General features: G+C 42.6%; 1 protein-coding gene across 1 annotated transcript; it reads right to left on the bottom strand.

Moving 5' to 3' along the window:
- Nucleotides 1-1,715: 1,715 nt before the first annotated feature.
- Nucleotides 1,716-15,838, bottom strand: LOC121453137 (PLAC8-like protein 1). The gene is made up of 4 exons (XM_041659647.1): nt 15,720-15,838; nt 10,403-10,539; nt 3,189-3,325; nt 1,716-1,856 (listed from the first exon to the last, which is right to left on the bottom strand). Exons 1-4 carry the CDS (start codon nt 15,836-15,838, stop codon nt 1,716-1,718), a joined length of 534 nt encoding a protein of 177 aa, XP_041515581.1.
- Between the last annotated feature and the right edge of the window lie 5,125 nt (nt 15,839-20,963).

Below are 20,963 nucleotides of genomic sequence, written 5' to 3'. Positions count from 1 at the left end.
ACACACACACCTGCAAAAAAAAAAAAAGCCAGACCTTTGTGGTACACGCCTTTAATTCCAGTGCCTGGGGGGTAGAGGTAGGCAAATCTTTAAATTCAAGGACAGCCTGCTCTACAGAGTGAGATCCAGGACAGCTAGGGCTATACAGAGAAACCCTGTCTTGAAAAACCAAGAGGAGAAAAAGTGTCAGGGTGTGGGGGCAGGGAGAGAGAGAAGTGTATTTCCTGAGTCCTTAATTCTACTCGCTCAGCACAGTGCTACGTGGCTTGACTGTTATAACCTCATAGCCCTTTAAGGTCAATGCTAACACCAGCTTCTTTAGCCATGAGGAACTGAGACACAGGAGGTAATGAAACTGCCCACAGGTGCACAATCAGTTAATAGGTGTTCAAGTTCTTCAGCTCTGTGCTGTTGCCCTGACAGAAGTAGATGGCATACTCAATTCACAAAGCCTCCTGGGGATGGTATATAAACCGCCACAGACTTGGTGTCTTGGAACAATAGAAACTTATTCTGTCACGTTTTTAGAGGGGGATATCTGAACACAGGATACTGGCAGGACCGTGTTTCCTCCACACTTCTGGGACTGGATTCTCCCTTGCCTCCTCCAGCTTCAGCATCCCTAAGCAGTCCTTGCCTGGTAGCAGCCTCCCTCCCGTCCTCACGTGATTTCACATGTGCGTCTCTACTCCTGCCTCTTCTTTAAAGGGCACCTATCATGCTGTATTCAGGCCTACCTGAATTTCATCACGTTTGCAAAGATTGTTTCCAGATAAGGTCTTCTTCACAGGTGCCAGGGCTTGGGCGGCAATGTATCTCTTGTGGAGTGTAGGAGAAGCAGGAAACACAATCTAACCCATAGTGCTCACCCAGTTATGGTTTTTGAGCCTGGAGCAAGGAGACTGAAAGTGTTGGAGGAGAAATCAGGATCAGCACCAATACAGACTTTCTTTTTGAAAAAAAAATATTTTTATTTATTTTTATTACTTTATAAATAATACCATTCAAAATTTCCACTTCCTCCCCTCCTCCCATTTCCCTCCCGCTCCCCACTCCTCCTCCCCCCTCCCCCTCCAGTCCTAAGAGAGGGCAGGGTACCCTGCCCCATGGGAAGTCCAAAGCCCTCCCCGCTCCATCCAGGCCTAGGAAGGTGTGCATCCAAACAGACTAGGGTCCCAAAAAGCCAGTACATGCAGTAGATACAAATCCCAGTGTCATTTTCATTGGCTTCTCAGTAGGCCCCAATTGTCAGCCACATTCAGAGGGTCCTTCCTGTACAACTAAGACTGAAGGAGTTGGGCTGGGGGGGGGGGAGGGGGCAATGGCTTACTGTTCCAAAGACATCAGTGCCTAGTTAATCGGGCCTGGCCCATCACTGATATTTTAGGGAAAGTGGGCTATACAATAAATATACATGGGAATTTTTCAGCCTCATGGGAAAAGATGGCATCAGAAACTAGGAGAAAAGTCAACCTTCCAAAAGCCAGGGGGAGGGGAGAATATATCACTCACCTCTAGAAGGTACTCTGTATGGCTGGACCAAAATAGCAAAGTCAGAAACTACTCAAAACCTCGGGGGCATCATAGCCCAGCAGAGACAATAGTGAGTAAATCATTTATTCTATTCCAGTGAATACTTATTGGGGAGGGGGGACTATCTTTCTAAGACAGGTTTGAGAGGAAAGCATAGGAGAGCGAGCGCAGGAGGAGGGCTATCAAACCAGGCTGTCCTTGGGTGCTTGAATTGCACAGATCTCGTAGAGTTGGGCGGTTCTCATCTTGAGTTCTCGGGCCACCTGACAGATGGAGAAAGGCCAGCAGCAATGCACCACCATCCAGTCTTCACAGAGTGTCCCCTAGGGCAAGACCAAATGACACAGGACTCTTTCTGTTTCTCAAGGGATATTTGTCCTGGAGGAGGGATGACAAAGAACTGCGATTGGATTGGGAGGAAACAGATGGGACCCATAAGAAAATGGCAGCTTTTCAAGATAAAATGGGAAGCCCCAGGTTAGGATGAGGTATACAGTTTTAATTAGGCATGTTAATTAGGTGAGCCAAAAGGGGAGGTTGATTGCTGGACTTCAATACTTTGATAGCTGGACCTTGGTAGTCAGCCTCAGGAGGAGGAAGGGGCTAGCTTTAGGAATGTATTCTAATGGTTTAGCAAGGCGGAGGGAGTCAGGGAGAAGGGCAAGGCCTGTCAGAGCCACATGCTTTAGCGGAGTAGCATCCCTTCAGGTAATAAACTAAAATGGTCCCAAATCCCCATAGTAAAAAGTGATGGGAAATAAAAAAGAAAATCCCCCCTCGCCTCCCCCAGAGCTGTCCCCAGTCACCCAACTACCTGCCTGGAGACAATCATTGGTTAACAGTTACATGTCCAGGCAAACTGGATCAATCTAAACATATACACATACAGTCCTCAGACATGAGGAGTCACGCAAGCCTGTGTCTTGTTCACATAAAAAGATCATCCCCCAAAATACCTAGATACTGTGAGGAAGAGAATAAAGAGAGTCTGTCTGTCTGTCTGTGTCTGTGTCTGTGTGTCCAACGTAGAAGGTTCCCTTTGGAAGACCCTCTGTGTCTGGATGTGTTTCCACCCATCTCTGCTCACCCACTCATGGCTTCAGTCTTGGCTCTACTGGAAGTTAAGGACCACAAGGAGCCTCCTAAGTAAAGTCTACCTGCGACACATGGGCTACACTCCAAGTCAGACCTCACAAGCACTTCCTCCAAATTAGGTGTGAGTCCATCCGCCATGTCTTGAAGTAATAAGAGACAAGTGTGCTTTTATTTCTGTAGATGGGAGGGGATAGTGGCTACAATCACCTAGTTCTGCGCATCAAAGTACATCTCAGAGTGTGTAAATTGGCCAATGATTTGACCAGACCTGTTCACCAACACAGCCTGCATTATGATTTCTTCTTGAAATAGCCTTCAATATAAAATATACTTTTCATTTAAGTGATAACTCCTAGTAAATAATGAAATCAGAACTTTCATTCCCCACCATTTTTTATTAAATGTGAGATTTTTTTTTAAACATGTGTATGTGTGTGTGTTTCTCTCTCTCCCTCTCTCTCCCTTTCTCTCTCTCCCAATCACCTTGGGGAATCATAGGTTTGAAAAGCATCCCAGTTCTCATAAAGATTTGGATTCATATATGCCTCAGTTGTCCTTACCTGTATCTTATGTCTCTCTCTGGTGCCAGTTCTCAGTGCAAAGGTAGACCCTGGTAACAGTGGCCAACAAAGACACTCTCCATAATGCCTGGCAATGTCACACTCAAGACACATGGGACAAAAGAGACCACAGAAACCTGTCGATTGCACAAAAAAGAAAACCAGCGTTCTCAGAAATTCAGGGAATAACTTCACATTTTAAACAGATTCGCAACCCTATGCCATCAATTCAACACCGCATTGTCTGCCTGGAACCAGGGACAAAGAATGAATAAACAATTCTCAAAACTCAGAGCTAGAAAATCGTCATTACCTAGACATATCAAAATTGTGTTCTTTTGTTAAATATTGCCAAAACTTAACCTGACATGATTCTGTTAGCATTGATTATAGGAACTTTTTCTCCTGCCAAAAATGTTAAGTAATTTTTGAATCATAACTGATACTTACGTTCTTCTATCCAATTTTTAACATGGACCTAGGATACTTCCCAAATAAGCTTCATGAATTACAGATATTCCTTTCTGTAAAAACGATAGAAAAACTGATCCCATTTCCTTTTCTTGTCAGGGTTTTATTCTATTTCTCAGATCAGAGGTTATTCTGAATGTTGTCAGCTTCACAGAGCCACTGACGTTCGTCCATTTTAATCTGTAAACTATTAGGTGACTGGGCCCTTCAGTGTCAACTGGAAATGGTTTCCACTTAGTACTTCATTCACCATTAACTCTTGATATGACTTGCTACACAGACTGAATGGACTAACACGGATTCTATTCCCAAGATGTTTGAGGCCACAGAGCCTCCGGAGAACGTAATGGCTGTTACGAACTTGCTCCAGAAGGGAAGAGAAAGCGCATGCCCATGGGCAGGCAAATTGTTCACTCCCTTCCACGGAGCTCATAGTGCCACAGAAAACTATTAACGAGCCGTAAGAGCTGCTGACACACAATTAAGATGTCACATCATCTAAAACTGCAAAAAGATGACAATCCTGATGATTTCAAATAATTAGGACTATGAACCAACAAAAATGCCACAATACCAGTCTTTGGAAACACACTATCTTAGTTAGGGTTGTCATTGCTGGGATAAAACACCATGACCAAAGCAATTTGGGAAGGGAAGGAAAGGGTTTATTTGGCTTATGTTTTTAAGTGTTCATCACTGAAGGAAGTCAGAACTCAAATGGGGCAGGGACCTGGAGGCAGAAGCTGATGCAGAGGCCATGTAGGGATGCTTCTTACTGGCTTGCTCCTCATGGATTGCTCAGTCTGGTTTCTTATAGAACCCAGGACCACCAGCCCAGGGATGGCACCATCCACAATAGGCTGGGCCCTCCCTCACCAATCACTAATTAAGCAAACGCCCTACAGGCCTGCCTATAGACCTATATGGAGGCCTATATGGATGATTTTCTTAATTAAGGTTCCCTCCTCTTACATAATTTTAGCTCATATCAAGTTGACATAAAAATATGGAGTATACATGCTAAACATTTTAATCAAGAGGAATTTTATATACAAAAAATGCACAAACCTTAAGTATTCGCTTTGGGTGACAATAGTAGCATTCACCTATATAATAGGAAATCATACCCTTATCACCCCTACTCCTGAGGGAAACACAGTCATGACTTCTATCCCTCATCTCAATGGAATCACATTTACTTCTATTGTTTTGTGCAATATCACGAGTTTTTTTAGGTTTACTCATGTTGTTATATAAGTTATAACTAGTACTGTTGAATAAGTAGCATTTCATTGTATGAATAGTCTAAAAACTGTTTATTCTCCCACTACTCGACATTTTATTGCTCCATTTTTTTGATATTAATACCACTATGCATACTCACATGTAAGACTTGATATAGACATACCTTCAATTCAGTGTGTGGATATATGACTTTATTTTATCTGAGTAGTTTCCTGAGAGTGGAATTTCTAGGTCATATGTTTAATTCTACAAATATAGAGAAATAGTTCTCCAAAGCATTTGTACCATTCCATACCCCCTCTGACACCATTCAAGACTTCTAATGGCTTGACATCATGGCTAGCATTTGCTATTGTCAGAGTTTTGTTTTAGCCATTGTAGCTTGTGTGAAGTGTTAGTCACCACAGCTTCTGATGCGCCAGAAACAAAGGTATGGTAGGTACCTTGTAGCTGAAAGCAAACTAAGTAAGCCTCAAATAATTCTAAGATATTTTAATCTGAATCAAAAAAAAAAAAAAACAATCCTGACTGGGGCTATGGCTCCATGGTCATGTACTTGCCTAGAATGCACAAGGATCAGTCCCCAGCACTAAAAAATAATTCCCGAGCAGAAAAGGAGACTCTGCCCAGCACTGACAACTAGTCTGAACAACTTGGAAAGCAGTATAAGGCCTAGCAAAGTTGCAGCAAGCAGAGGGTTCCCAGCATCTGCAACCTTGAATTAGAGCAATTTGAAATCAATGGCACGGTCTGTGAGGATTATGAAAGACGGTAAATTCCCACAAACAAAGCAATTAACAAAAATGTGCCTAATTATAAAGCTGGCAAATTAAGCAACTGATCAATCCTGTTTACTCGTCTCTGAACAGTACCACACCCTGTAAAGACATTGATTGTGCCTTAGCATTGTTGCTCCACGTTAGAACTCACTTGCTGGGTTTTTTTGTTGGTTGGTTGGTTGATTTTTAATCTGTCTGTCAGATAACCATGCTATATAAGTGTGCTTTTTAGACACTTGTCTTACTTTTCTACTGAGGTGACATAATACCATGATCATAGCAACTTCTAGAAGAAAGCATTTAATTGGGGGCTCGTGGTTCCATATAGTTAGAGTTCATGCCCACCATGGTGGGGAACAGTGGCAGTGGTCAGGCAGACGTGGTGCCGGAGCAGCAGCAGAGAGATTACTTCTGATCCACAGCAAGAGGCAGAGAAAGAGCTAACTGGGAATGATGAGAACTTCTGAAACCTTAAAGTCCACCTCTCTTAAAAAAAAAAAAAAGTGATACTTCCTCCAACAAGGCTATACCTCCTAGTCCTCCCCAAACAGTTCCACCATCTGGGGACCAAGTATTAAAACATACGAGCCTTTGGGAAATGTTCTCATTCAAATCACAATACTTAAATTCAATCACTTTGAACTAGAAGTCAGCTGTGGTTTTTAAAAGATGTCTATATCGAAGCCTATATAGAAATATTTATTTTACAATAGCTCATGTTTATAAAGAGTTCCCTGTGTGCCAAGCTCTTCCTGAAAACATTTAACACGTGTTAGCTCATTTAATCTCTGAAATAATCATATAAACTAGGCACTTTGTTTGTTTGTTTGTTTGTTTGTTTGTTTTGAGACAGGGTTTCTCTGTGTATTGCCGGCTGTTCTGGAACTCACTCTGTAGACCAGACTGGCTTCAAACTCAGAGACCCACCTGCCTCTGCCTCCCATGTACACTGCCATCATTCAGGCCTGCATGATAGCCTGCCCCATAACCACAGTACTTGTGGGATTAAGACAGTAGAAGCATAAAGTTTGAGGACAGCCTAGGATACACAGGGAATTCTAGAACAGCCTGTGCTTGCTTGCTAAGACCCTGTCTCAGAAAAATCAACTGATGAATAAAATGGGTCTTCTTACTAACCCCATTTATAATTAGTTCACCTAATCTCTAGAAGTAATTGTCCCTAAGCTTATAATATTATTAGTGAAGGACAGAGACCATATTTGAACTCTAGGAAAATGAACCCAGAGTCCTAGTGTATGTCCATATGTTCTCATGTTTTACATTTCTATCCCATCATAATTAATGAAAAAGAGTTTGTGTAGTCCAGGACAGTATGTCATTATATTTATCCCTGTGGGGTGACCTGAATTCTGTGACTCTTTTCAGAAAGACCCTCTGAGTCAAATGTCACTGCTGTGCATGGTGAGGGGTGTGGCTGGAGACAAAAATACTTAGACTAGACCCCAAGAAGGGATGCACAAGAATAGAAGGCTGGGATCCTTTCCCCAAAAGTAGGTTTTGCCGTGATATCGGAGAACAGGGTAAACACACAGAATATGGGAGGCACTCTTATAAATATATATCAAGGAAAACAGAAGAAAAGATAATGGCCATCAGTGGGTAGCTTGCTAAAAAGGAAATACCAATGGCCAACAATAATGTCATTATGAAGGCATATTAATACTATCAGAAATCACTTGCTACTCACAAGAATGCCCCATTTTTAATATATGTTTGGGGACATAAAATTACAAATACATGAATGTGGAAATTGGCCTAACCACATTAGATGAGACCTTTGCTCAATCTATTAAGAATTAAAAACACTCTAGGAATGAATAATCTCACTTATCAGCGCCTAGAGTAACACTTGGGCACAGAAGGACACCTGCAAGGATAGTCACTGAAGTGTGTCTGCATCACAGCGTTTACAAACGCAAATGCATGTCAGTAGGCTGAGAAATAGATAAAACATGGCGTGTAACCACTAAGAATGTGGGAAAAGGACTGGAGAGGTGGCTCGGTGATCAAGAATGCTTGCTAGGCGGCCACGAGGACCTGAGTTTGGATCCCGGCAAACACAACACAAGCCAGCATACATACCTGCAATGCCAGGACCGTGAGAGACAGAGACAGAAGGAGTGGTGGGGCTTGATGGCTGCCAGCCTAGCTCTAGGTTCAATGAGAGGCCCTGTCTCAAAGGAGCATAAAGTGGAGCGTAATAGAGGAGGATATCAGATGCCTTCTTCTGGCTTCTGCCCATGCACACTGGTACCCATACCTGCACATACACTGCACGCACATGCACACACATGCACAAACTTTTCTAAAAGGATGTGATAAAAATTCAATTAACTACCAACAGAGCGAAATCTCTAAGGCTAATTTGAATTTTAAAAAATCAAATTGCATAAGGAGCACAACTTAATACCAATTATGCTTTGCCTAATGAGTTACAAAGCAATAGCATATATTGCTAACAGATTTACACAGGTAAATGTAGAGAAAATACCTGGAAGGAAATGTTCCCAAATGATTTTTTGTTGTTACACTTGTTTGCAACCATAAATGGTATTTACAAAGAGACAAGGATCCTTTTTCTGTAGCACCCCATTTCTACAAGGTGAATGTGCCAACATGTTATCAGTCATATATTTTCTTCTTTTACAGAGCTCACGGTCAATAGGGATGCATGGTACACATTCAGCCTTTCCCTTTACTTCCACAGCCCACCTAAACCGAGGCCTGTTCTCCACCCTCCTGTGTAGAATGCCATCCTTCTCCCTTACAGGCGAGTCAAAACAAAGACAAGAAGCGGTGGTGTAGAGGCCCAAAGAACTGAAGGAAGGAAGGAGAGTGGGAATTGAGCACGGCACATTTCAGGTCGCTTGCTGCAAGGGAGCTGAACCTTCCAATACTAAGATACTTTAGAGAGGAATGGAGCACACGCATGCACCGCCAGTGGGAGTGTAAATTAACTCACCTTCCAGAAAGAAAGCCACTTGACGACATCTACCATAATTTAAAGAGGCACGTTCTGTTTGGTCAGCAAGTTTACTCATTAGCAGTTACCCAAGACAGATATCCTCACACTATGCAAAACTGACATCTGAACAAGCTGGGTTGCACAGTACTGGTTTGAGTAAACCCCATACTCCAGCAACCGGAGTTTCTGCAAAAAACTGGGATACAAGGGGATTCATGAGGCAATTTAAGAAATTAGCTCCAGATGTGCTTATGTGGCATGATCACCTACATGTGTGGTGAAATCGAAACAGAGGTGTCTAGTAATGTACATTTACAATTCTTCCACTTATGTAAACTGTGTACACACATAAGTAAGGGATCTGGCGGTGGGTGGGGGAGCGACAAAATATCTGCACCTACAGATACTGTTTTGTCCTTGGGCTGTCTTCTATATTTTTCTTTTTTTTTTTCTTTTTTTTTTTTTTTTTTTTGGTTTTTCCAGACAGGGTTTCTCTGTGGCTTTGGAGCCTGTCCTGGGACTCCCTTTGTAGACCAGGCTGGCCTCGAACTCACAGAGATCCGCCTGCCTCTGCCTCCCGAGTGCTGGAATTACAGGCGTGCGCCACCACCGCCCGGCTATATTTTTCTTTTTTATGACCACTAAATGGTGATTTTAAATCAGGACCCAATACTTGCTTCTCACAGGTTCTGGGATCCTGAGACATGGCCGGTGAGATAAACAGTGACTCAGTGTGCCTTTGCTGTAAGCCAGAGGTCAGTCGTGAAACTAGAACCTCTTGACGACTGAACCAGAGCCAGACAAGATCTCAGTCAACAGAGGGCGTTTCCTTTCAGATCATTCTTGTTACAAGAGCAACGCATGGAGAGATTAAAGAGATAATTTTTGAAAAATGAAATGTATTTGTTAGCCTGCCATCTGGAGATATCTGCTGTAAATAATAGTATTAGATCCTCCTATGCTTTTTTTCCCTAAATGTTTTCACCTCCTCCAGATGGAATTTAATGAACACAGTTTTGCACTCACTCGGCTTCTTAAACTCAAAACCATATGCAAGACAGGTGTGCTACCATGCACCTTGAGTCCCAGCGCTCAGGAGGCCGAAGCAGGTGGAACTCGGTGAGTTCCAGATGAGCCAGGGAAACAGTGAGACCCTGTCTCAAAAAAAAATAAATTAACAAAAGTGAAACTGTACACAAAAGATCTTTTAACTCACTGACTGTTACTCTACTCTGTGACTCTTCAGAGCTGTATAATAACCCAGTGGGTGGATGCAGTACATATGCTGTTCCAAGCTTTGCCACAGTGACCAGGGCTGCAGTGTTGATGTGCCTGTTCAATTTTGCACATAATTTATTTTCTCAGATTAAGCTCCTACTAAGAAATGTAGTTACCAGGGGAAACACTAGTGTAACCCTTGCTGATCTCCACCAGTTCATACCGTCACTTCTAGTGACAAGGGAGGCTATTTTGTGTCTTTACCAACTATGGATTCTATCATTTAAATAAAAAAAAAATCTTTGAAAATACCACTTATCCTATGAACGGGTCTACACTGTTGAAAAGCATGACTTTTTTTTTCCCAACTAAAGAACAGCCTTGAGACGCTAGACTAATCCAGTTATTCTGAAATCTTTTACTTTCTGACCTTGTGCCGGGGTAGCTTTTCCACTTACTGATACCTCAGGGGAGAAAATGGTAAGGAGGAGTGTGAGTGAAAAGGAAGCCCGTACAGATTTTCCTGTCTCTGCAGACGCTGAAGAGGCCGGTGCTCCAGTCCCCACCAGTCTGGATGATGGTCGTGACTGTGGTCCTGCTGCTGGCTCCGCGGATAGGCTGCTTCACCACGGTTCGAGCTGGTACTTGGCTCCTGGAGAGTCAAGGATGATGGTTAACTTGTTAACCAAGATGCTGAAGAATGATAACCATTGATCAAAACAGAACAATAAAGAAGAGATCAGAGACCCGTGGAGCCAAGAGGCTGAGTCATACATAATCCAGGCTGACGCGATCAGCTCCCTCTTTCAGCATGCCTCCTCTGACTTTATAATGTTTAGTCCCATTAAGGACCAATCTCTTACTCAAGTTCAATGTCCAATCTAACACCTAGTGTTTGCCAGGGTTTCATAATAGCTAACTTCACAAACTTGAAACAAAGAGACATCCAGTCAGATCCCAGCATGTCCCTCCATGGTGACATGGCCGCAGCTAAGTGGTTTGTGCTCCCTACCTCCTGTCAGTTCAGATGGGAAAATGATCTCACGGGGCTTATTGTATCAACTGAAGGACATATAACTAGTTTACTGTCACCTGAGGGTGTGCCACAGGTGAAGTAAGCTATAACCCAAGAGCGGTGAGCATCTGCTCAAGAAAGAATGATGGGGAGACTGGGAGAGCAGCTAGGAACCGGGGCACAGCTACTGGGGTCGACATGTGGATGGCCCCAATGCACAACATCCCACACATTCCTCTTGGAGTTAATTTTCCCTGAAAGGAATGGATATTTCCACTTTCTGTAATTCTAAATTAGGAAACAATTGCTTAAGGGACTGGGATGTAACGGTGAAGTGAGGGGAAAAGCTCCCTCCTATTTCTGAGATAAAAAGTTCTGTGTGAATTTCAGTCATGGAAATGGCAAGAGTCATTTCCATAGATGAAGGTAAGCTGCTTCAAGGTTCATGGGAAAGCTGGGTCAACTTGGAGTCAGTGGGGCCTATCATGAGTCTGAGCCTGCACTGTGTTGTCATTACCTTGTGGTATGCCTCTCCTGCAGCAAGCCTCATGAGCTGCCTGCACCTGATCTCTGAGGTGCTGTGGAAAATTAAGGACGGAACCTGCCTCACATTCGCAATAAAATAAACAAGACGCAGCACCATTTGCCCAGGAACCATTGTTGCAGTAGGTCACCGAGTTCTAGATGCCCTAGGAGTCAAAGTGAAACTTGACTGAGCAATCATAAGAGTGCATTGCTCTGGGGGTAAATGGCTGGAGAGCTCCTTTCAAATCTGATTTGGAGCAATCAAATCAGTAAGATGTTATGGTATGGTGATATGTCTTTTCCACCACACCAATACTCCCTGCTGTTGTGTTGAAGGTCCCTAGCTGGTGGTATGATATGAGGTTCTGGAACCTTTAGGTGACAGGCCTATTTGGAAAAAGTACTTCATTGGGATCTTTGAAAGTTTTGCCTTGTGAAGGGACAAGTCACACCTTTGAAGGGAGCCTTTAAAGGAGCCAGAGAACAGTCCCTTTCCCTGCCTGCTTCCTGTCTACCTTAAGGCATACACCACCTTCCTTCATATATTCCTCCCACCACAATCCTCTCAACACGGGCCCATAATCAATGGGACAAAGGAATATGGATTGAAATCTCTGAAATCGTAAGCCAAAACACATCATTCTTTCTGTTCAGGTGTTTATGCCGTGCACTCTGTCACAGGGACAAGAAAATTAATCGCTTGCCCAAGCATCACCAAACAGGACAACTTGCCAAAACAAGTTCCAAAGCCCTGCCCCAGACCAACTGCACGGGTCTCCAAAGTCCAGAAGTCACGACCATAACAGGTTTCCAGGTAACTCTTAAGCAAGAAGTCTGTTGCCACCTGACACCTCATGCAGTGGATCTGAAAGCCACTGGTGACTGCAACAGCTCCCAAGTCCACACCAGCTAGGCGGTGTCCATGGAACAGGAATGGCAAGGGACATAGAACAGGTAGTAGGCAAGAAGAGAGGATACTTGAAACACTACTCCAAAGACCCAGTGAGTCATCAAGATGTTAAAGAGCTGGAGATTCTCCACGAGAGCTCAGAAGGGACCTAGAGGCCGGGCTGGAGCTACTGGGTCCCCAGAGCAGGGTTCGTCCTTTTATCTGGTAGACATTACAGATAATACTTAGGGTCTAATTAGCACTTTGAGACCCTATATTTTTTTAAATATTTATTTATTTATTATGTATACAATTTCTACATGTATGCCTGCAGTACAGAAGAGGGCACTAGACCTCATTACAGATGGTTGTGAGCCACCATGTGGTTGCTGGGAATTGAACTCAGGACCTTTGGAAGAGCAGGCAATGCTCTTAACCACTGAGCCATCTCTCCAGCCCCATCCTATATGTTCTTAAGACTTGGAAAAATGTGTAAAACATAAAGCTGATGCTAAGTCAAACACTGGAAGTTAGCATTATGCCCATTCCATTGCCAAATAGAACTCACGAATTCTGTTGTTGCTTGGAGTACTTTTGTCATTTGATTTTGAGCCTGGTTGGCCTGGAACTCACAAGAGATGAAGCTGCCTCTGCCTACTGAGTGCTGAGTTAAAGGCTTACGTCACCACACTCAGTCCCACCAGCAAATATTTGATTGCATTTGAAAATGTGTTTAAGGTTTTCCTGTTGCTCAAAAAATGCCCAGAGGCATAGCTGCTGAAAAGTAGCCGCCAGTGGCTCATCATGACCTATAACCAGATAAGTTCAAAACAAAATTGTAAAACACCCTTTCGTCTGTGACTCAGATGTGTGTGAAGAACGAGAGGATTATGGCCTGCGTATGTGTTGATGTTCAGCCTGAAGTGTGTTAAGGGTTATTTCTGTGAACTGACATATGCTCCCTGAAATGTGGCTGTATATGGAGATGACTCCTAGAAAGTAAAGTTCAGTAGGGCAGAGGGATGGAATCCTAAGTTAATGGCCTTGATGAACAGAGAGACCAAGAAAGTACCCTGTGAGCCAGGAAAGGCCTCACCAAACCCAACCGCACTCCCCCAGTCCCAGACTTCCAACCTCCAGAACTGAGGGAAGTAGTCATTACTGACTCCACCCGGCCACCGATGAACATTTGAAACTGGTCCTGAAGAAGCTGCCTTCACACTGGCCCTGTTTCATCTCCCTCCATTTGTGCTCCTTGTTGCCAGGGGCACAGGCTGTTGTTCCTCTTTGTATGCCCAGCATCAGCACACTGCCCTGAAACGGAGTGAGTACTCGATAAATATTTGCTGATTGGATCAAATAGATTCACTGTCTCTCCTATTGTACTCAAGTCTTTCTTCAATCTAGCTCCTCTGGGCTAAATTATGCAACTTGAACTGCATTTCAATTCTGTAGCCTAACTCTCAGGTGTGAGCTGATGAAATACAAGCAGAGGATAGCCTAAAAGCTTTCTGCATCTCTCTACACAATCCAAGGCATTTCCTTCTCGGCATGGTGCCTACCAGTGAGGGCTTCCATCATTATGCTAAGAGCTTCAATCATCTCTGATTTTAGTGGAGGGATTTCTGAGGGCTGAGCACCTGGAAAGATTTTTCCCTGAAATGAACCATTTGCAGTCTGCAGCCCTAGACAAGAGATTTTTGCTTCTATCTTAAAATTATGTGCATAACACCTTTTTATCACAGCAAGGAGGCCAGTCTTCTATCTACTCCAAATCAAGTAACTGAGAAGGTAACTTTTACTTGTTGGAAAAAATTACGTGTGTGTGTGTGTGTGTGTGTTTGCCTAATTTTGAACTCAATAAGAACTCTATTCTAATACTCTGAATCTTTGGTGATTTTATTAAAATGTTTAGATTTACAGTTCAAGCTTAACGCTGCTCATCTGTCATGATTCAGAAAGTAACGCCAGCCCTTCCCTAGGCACTGCCTATGTGCCAGGCATTTGGTAGTCCCACTAAAAATAGCAAGGTGATGAGGTGTGACAGTGTACACCGGTAATCCCAGGACCTGGGCAAACAAGGCAGGAGAGGTTGAGAGCAACCAAGCCTGCATAGCAAAATCCCATCAAAGGAGAGGGAGAATTCAAGAGAGAGAGAGTCAAAGCAAGACCAAGGGCAGGGTGGCTTATCTTAATCCGGGGCTGCTACACATGAGATGAAAGTAGTCACTGTAACTTCTTGGGCAGCTTGTCTATATGACCTGCAAGGAGTGCTTATGCTACCACGAAGAACAGGAACAAGCTTGAGCATGATGGATACAACTGATGCCCACAGACCTGGGCCAAATCAGAGACGCTGCCCATTCATAAGCAGAAAGAACAAACTGGTGCACACTGAATTTCAAATCCAGCTCAGCTACGTTCTAGCTCTTCAAGCTTAGGAAAGACCCCATCACTGCCCTCAACTCTGGCCTCATCTTCCTCCTCCAACTGTGTTTTAAGCACTCTAGCTCTTGGTTGCCGTGAGCATTCAATGATATCATGTACTTGGTGCATGGGACTTGGTGCATGCAACTGACAGCAGCTAGTGTTAGCATGACTTCAGCATCCAGTGTGCTTTCTTTGCTTTTCTGAGGAACAAAGAAGGCAGAGAAATCTGGGTCGGTGTTTTTAAGATGATACATGTGCTACCCAAATACCTTGAGATACAGTCAAGATGTTCAACCATCTTAATTTGACTAGGATAGAGAACTTTTGGTACTAAAATCAAGATGGTCCTGAGAAAACCAAGAGAGGTGGTAACTCTGCTCATCAAAAGCAGAGGGAAGCTTTAGTGGGAAATGGGATGACAGCAGCCGTAGTCTCTTTGATCCTTCTACCTAGTGATGCTTCAGATTGGTAAAATACACTCTCTCTTCTGGCTTCACTTTCTTCTAACTCACCCACCTAAGAAGCCAGGCACCCTCCCCAACAAAAGCTGACTGTCCCCATGTTGAATACACCAGTCTGGGCAGTTTCTGTTAATTCTTTAATCAAACATACAGTGCTAAGAATTTATTGTACTTTCCACCCAGGCCCCCTTGTTTACTCCAAATTCTTCACTGAAGTCAAATCTCTAAGATATTTATGTCAAAGGGGTGGATTTCACAGGCAGTAGCCAGATATAAAGTTTCACTTGATCAGGACAGGATAATTTAAACTAAGAATGAAGAGATTTCCTTTAACTTAAGCAGTCCTTCCTTCACAAGCCATGCACAGTTGCCCCCTTCTCACGCACTCTTGGGGCTAGGTACTCCCACTCGCCCCACAAAAGCCGCTGTTCTTTCCCCGGGCTCCTTTTACAAAGAGATTGGCTGGATAGTCCAACAGCAAAACCTGCGAGAAAAGTCACCTGACTTCCTACCTCAAGTGGGAAATGAAATGCTCATCTTCAGACGATACGAGGGAGAAGAGTGGCGCATGTGTACTGAGCAAGGAAACGTCCTCGTGGGGCCTGGAGAAGTGATGCCCGAGCCAGCTCATAAGGACAGCTTCTTGTCTTATTGTCTGGTTATCCTCTCCCTTGGACAATGCGCAGACTGGTTCTAAACCTGGGTTCAAACCAAAGGGAAGCGTGCCCTTAAAAGAATGTTGCCTTGATATTCTGGAACTTGAGGTCATAGCAGGCTGATAGACAGACATTGTATTGTTTTAAAGATGAGCACATGTCTAACTAAGGGTTAACCTTTTTCTAATCTGAAGGGAGGGAGATTGATGGAGATACAATGTAAACACAAAATTTAGCCGGGCTGTGGTGGCTTATGCTTTTAAACCCAGAATTTGGGACGTAGAGGCAGGCAGATCTCTATGAGTTCAAGGCCAGTCTGGTCTACAAGAGCTAGTTCCAGGACAGCAAGGGCTGTTACACAGAGAAACTCTGTCTTGAAAAACAAAAACAACAACAACAACAAATGTAAACACAAAATTTAAAACAAGGAATTTATCTTTGATGGGAAAATCCTTTGCTTTAAAGGATGCCTTTACTAAGGATTTACCTGGTTAGGTGCCACTCCGCGCCATGTCGTCGCAGAAACTGCAGTTTTCTACCTTACTAGGCAGCAAGGTGGCTGCATCACCAGGACCAGTGGTCCAATCCTGAAAGCTGAAACAATTCCAAAATATACCCAAAAGCGGGGATAGAAAGGTCTTCCAGCCTGGGGATTACTTATCAAGAAAAAAGGTCTTCAAAGGACCAGAAAACCATTAAGAAAAACAATTGAGTCCAACACATAGAAGTATTGAACCATATATTTCTAATTATAAAGGGGAAAAAATACACATCATGAATGCCTGGAAAAAGCCAAATGTATCCAAAATGTGTATTTACAACTGAAAGTTCTGAGAGCTTTTTCAGACAAACGGGACTTTCACCTGCAATCAAAGTTCCAGAAGTGACTGTCCAGGAAGATATCTCTGAAACAGAACATCCTGGAAGTTGTCAGAAAGTATCATTAATAAGGGAAATTCTGGAATTTATCAAGTTTAGAATTGAACAAACTGGAATAATTTATCTTCAAATTGGGCAATGAAAGTAATGCTTAGTCTGAATTTTAACAAACCTCTAGACATATTGCAAACAGAAATACATTCTGAGCCATTTTAAACTCTGTTAGTCAAGTGCAACAAAAGTAAAAAGAAACAAGCAAACTTAAACTTAACATATATTTTACCAATTAATCACTTTTTCTCTACTTTTATATGTAGGTGCTGTGTCTGCATGAATGTCTGCACGCCATGAGGATGCCTGGTGCCCACAAGGCCAGAAGACAGTGTCAAATCCCCTGAGATCAGAGTCACAGACAGTTGTGACCCACTCAGTGAGTGCTGAGACTAGAACCAGGTTGTCTGAAAGAGCAGCCGGTGCTCTTAACCACTGCGTCATCCCTCCAGCCTTTTCAATCGATATTTTAAAATTATTATTGGAATACCTTGCATTCATTTTACATACAAATACTCTAAGATCTGGATCATAAACTACAGTTACAGCACCTTGAGATCTGGTCCAGCTGCATTTCAAGTGCTCTGAAGACTCACGTGGCCAGTGGCAAAGCCCTAAACCACACAACTCTGAATTTACTATCACGAGAAATGTGAGAGGAACAAATTACCACCTCCTCTTGAAAACTGAAAATGTAGTATTTGTTCATTACATTCTTTAAGACCCTTAGAAGTGTCATCTTCTACCCTAGTTAGTAGGTGTGTCTTTGTGTGTGTGTGTGTGTGTGTGTGTGTGTGTGTGCTTCACCTGCAACTAGTTATACTGTGTATAGTCTATCAGTGAACAATTAGAAATAATTGTTAATACTCCAGGTTTGAGGGGTATTCTTCTAATGCAATGGTTCTCAATCTGTGGGTCAAGACCACTTTGAAGGTTTGACCTTTTTACAGGAGTTGCGTATCAGTTATCCTTCATTACAATTCATAACAGTAGCAAAATTACAGTTATGAAGTAGCAACAAAAATACTTTCATGGTTGGGAGTCACCACAACATGAGGAAATGTATTAAAGGGTTGCAGTATTAGGAAGACTGAGAATCACTATTCTAACATAAAGGTGAAGTTATATTCAAGACACTAAGTGAAGAAAAACCATGATCAAGCGAGTAGTGCTAAATCCATACATACACTATTAAGAGTGTCAAAGACATATATTTCCAAAACATATATCAAAATATCAGCAAATTAAGTCAGACACAGTGGTGCGCATCTGATGTGGGATTCCCTTCCCTTCTGTATGCTATGAATATGTCTTATTACCATTGGCTAATAAAGAAGCCACTTTAGCCTATAGCAGGGCAGAACATAGCCAGGTCAGAAGAGACAGAGAGAGTAGGCAGCATCAGAGATGCCATGTAGCTGCTGAAGGAGACAGATGCCAGAGCTGGAAGCTTACCCTTGTGGCTATACACAGATTAATAGAAATGGGTTAATTAAGATTAAGAATTAGATAATAAGAAGCCTAAGCTAATAGGCCAAGCAGTGTTGTAATTAATGTAACTTCGGTGTGATTGTTTAGGTCTGGGTGGCTGGGAAACAAACGAGCAGCCTCCATCTACACATGGTGCCAACTTGAGCTGAGTACATCCACATAAAACCTGAGGGTGTGGGAAGGAATTCTAGTCATAAAATAACAGAGTTAAGCACAGCTTCTTGGTAGCAGCATTTTCTTAGGTGGGCTTTGTTTGTTAGAAGCAAGCAGAGGCACAATTCCTTTAAGATAAGGCTTCCTGACTCAGCAGTAGCAACAAAAACTGCACAGCTCCTTTAAGAAGGCTCCCTGGTTCATGCTAATTGCATGAACAGCTCTGGCTCTTTCAGGAGGTCCTGCACTTAAATGGGGTTTGTAAGCGGTGTGCTACTAGTTGCGTAATGGCAACATAGACCCATGCATCCCTGGAGCTGGGGTGGTGAGCAAGGCTAGTAGAGTCTGCCATGTTGGATGGGGCAGAGCCAACAGGCAGGGCTGAGGAGTTGGTCCTAGCCATGCCCACTTAGCATATTTTTAAAAAGGGGCTCCTGATCAGAAAATGATTATAGATATGCAATAAAGACAGATTCAGACAAAAATAAATCTCTGAATGGGTCACAGTGTGTTTAAAACTGTACATAGGCTTGGGAAAGAGAGGAAAAGAGTATAGACAAAAGTAATCATAGATTAAAGGAGTAAAGATAATAAAATAAATACTAAAAATTAATAGCATAATATAAAAAGTTCACGTAAAGATGGAAAATATACAGTCTGGATTACGCATATTATTGTGTTTTCCTTGAATTTTTTTGACTGTAGAGAGACATTAGATTCTGGGGGTTGTTAAGTTAAATCAACATAAAGGCATCTTGACTTCAAAATTTGAGTCTAAGGATATGTTACTTTGGAAAAGAGATTTTGCTTTTGTTTCCAAAGAAGATGAGAACCTATAGATAAACTAATGTGGTTTGTTGGAACAAGACCCCCTGAAAGGTTGCTATGAACCCTAAAAATATTTCACCCAATAAAGAGCAGAAAACATTTTGGGAAAAACAATGACCAAATTCCCAAAATAATTGTTTATAACATTTATAGTATGTTTTTCTTTAAAGAGGGATATGATATAGAGATAAATACTTTGCATTGGTATGGATCTTGGTCTATTGATACAGATTTAAGGTTGGTTTTGTCACACTGTATATATGTATTTCTGCTATTGCTTAAAGTATTGTTTATGCAGTTCATTCAAAAATGTAATGTATAATTAAATACAGATTAATAAATAGTCATCTATAATAGTCAAACTGTAGTTACCTTAGTTAGGTAATCTTCAACACTCCAAAGACCTACAGAACATGGCATTTAAAGTGTTTTAAGAACTTAAGACTTTTCTCAACAGTGATACATGTCTGCTCCTGGCAGCACCAATTACTTCAAGAGGAAGATGGGCATCAAACTTGCCTGGACTGCTTGATGGTATGCTGTATGAACTGGATATGCATGGCCCACAGAAAAATGACTGCAGAACTTGCCTAAAGAGAGACAGTCCCTCCAGGGTTCCTACTTCATGAAAAGTCTGCCAGACATTCTGCAGGATACAGAAGAAAGCAACTGATGAAATTTGTCAGTATAAGGCATAAGAGACCTTCAAATTTCCTGCTTTATGGAAAAGTCTGCCAGATATTATGGTCCTGTAGGCTCAGGGTGGATGACCCAAAGTTACAGAAGAACTTTGGGTGATTGTCCAGGCAGCAAGATATCTCTGTCAAGTCTAGAACTTTGGAAGTTGCTTACAGTGCACTTCCTGTTTATTTAGGTAATATATTCTTCTGGGGTCTTTGAAGAGTTGAAGACAGATAGTTATAGTTTTCCTTAGCTATGATAAACGAGAAATTAGATATAAAACTTTAGAATGTCTCGTGGGGCCTCCTTGCTCTTCACTGCTCACACAGGCAACTCCATGCCCCTCAGGGCCTTTGTATTTGTTGTTCCCAGGTATCTGCTAACAAAGGTACAAGGACATCTACCCCAGAACCTATAAGCTAGCTCACTTCTACAAACACAGTCTGATTATACACTTCGTGAACTATCTGCCACATGTTCATAAGGTTATTCACCATATGTCCTTCCTTTTCAAACTTATTATTTTCACATGGATGTGTGTGCACCTGTACCAGTTTATGTGCACAGAGGAGCCCCAGGCCAGAAGAGGGTGTCAGATCCTCTGGAACTGGAATTGTAAGGGGTTATTAGCCATCACGTGGGTGCCAAGATCCAGACTGGAGTCCTCTGCAAGAGCAGCAAGCATGGATAGTTGTTACATGATGCACCTCTCCTGCCTCACCTATACATTAACAAAGTCTACAGAATATCACTTGGAAAGAATGTAAGTGTCCATTTATAGATGTTAACTAGACAATTAAACCTTCACAACAGCCTTATGCAGTAGGGTAGAAGGAAGAAGAGAAGCATGAAAAAGAATTCTCAGCCAGGCAGTGGTAGCGCATGCCTTTAATCCCAGCACTTGGGAGGCAGAGGCAGGCGGACCTCTGTGAGTTCGAGGCCAGCCTGGTCTACAAAAGCAAGTTCCAGGATAGGCCCCAAAGCCGCAGAGAAACCCTGTCTTGAAAAACAAAAACC

Source organism: Microtus oregoni, unplaced genomic scaffold (genome assembly GCF_018167655.1).
Source record: "Microtus oregoni isolate MIOR12 unplaced genomic scaffold, Mior012 000011F_ref0000422, whole genome shotgun sequence".
Classification (NCBI taxonomy): Eukaryota; Metazoa; Chordata; class Mammalia; order Rodentia; family Cricetidae; genus Microtus; species Microtus oregoni.
This window is presented reverse-complemented; position numbering and strand designations above follow the sequence as displayed.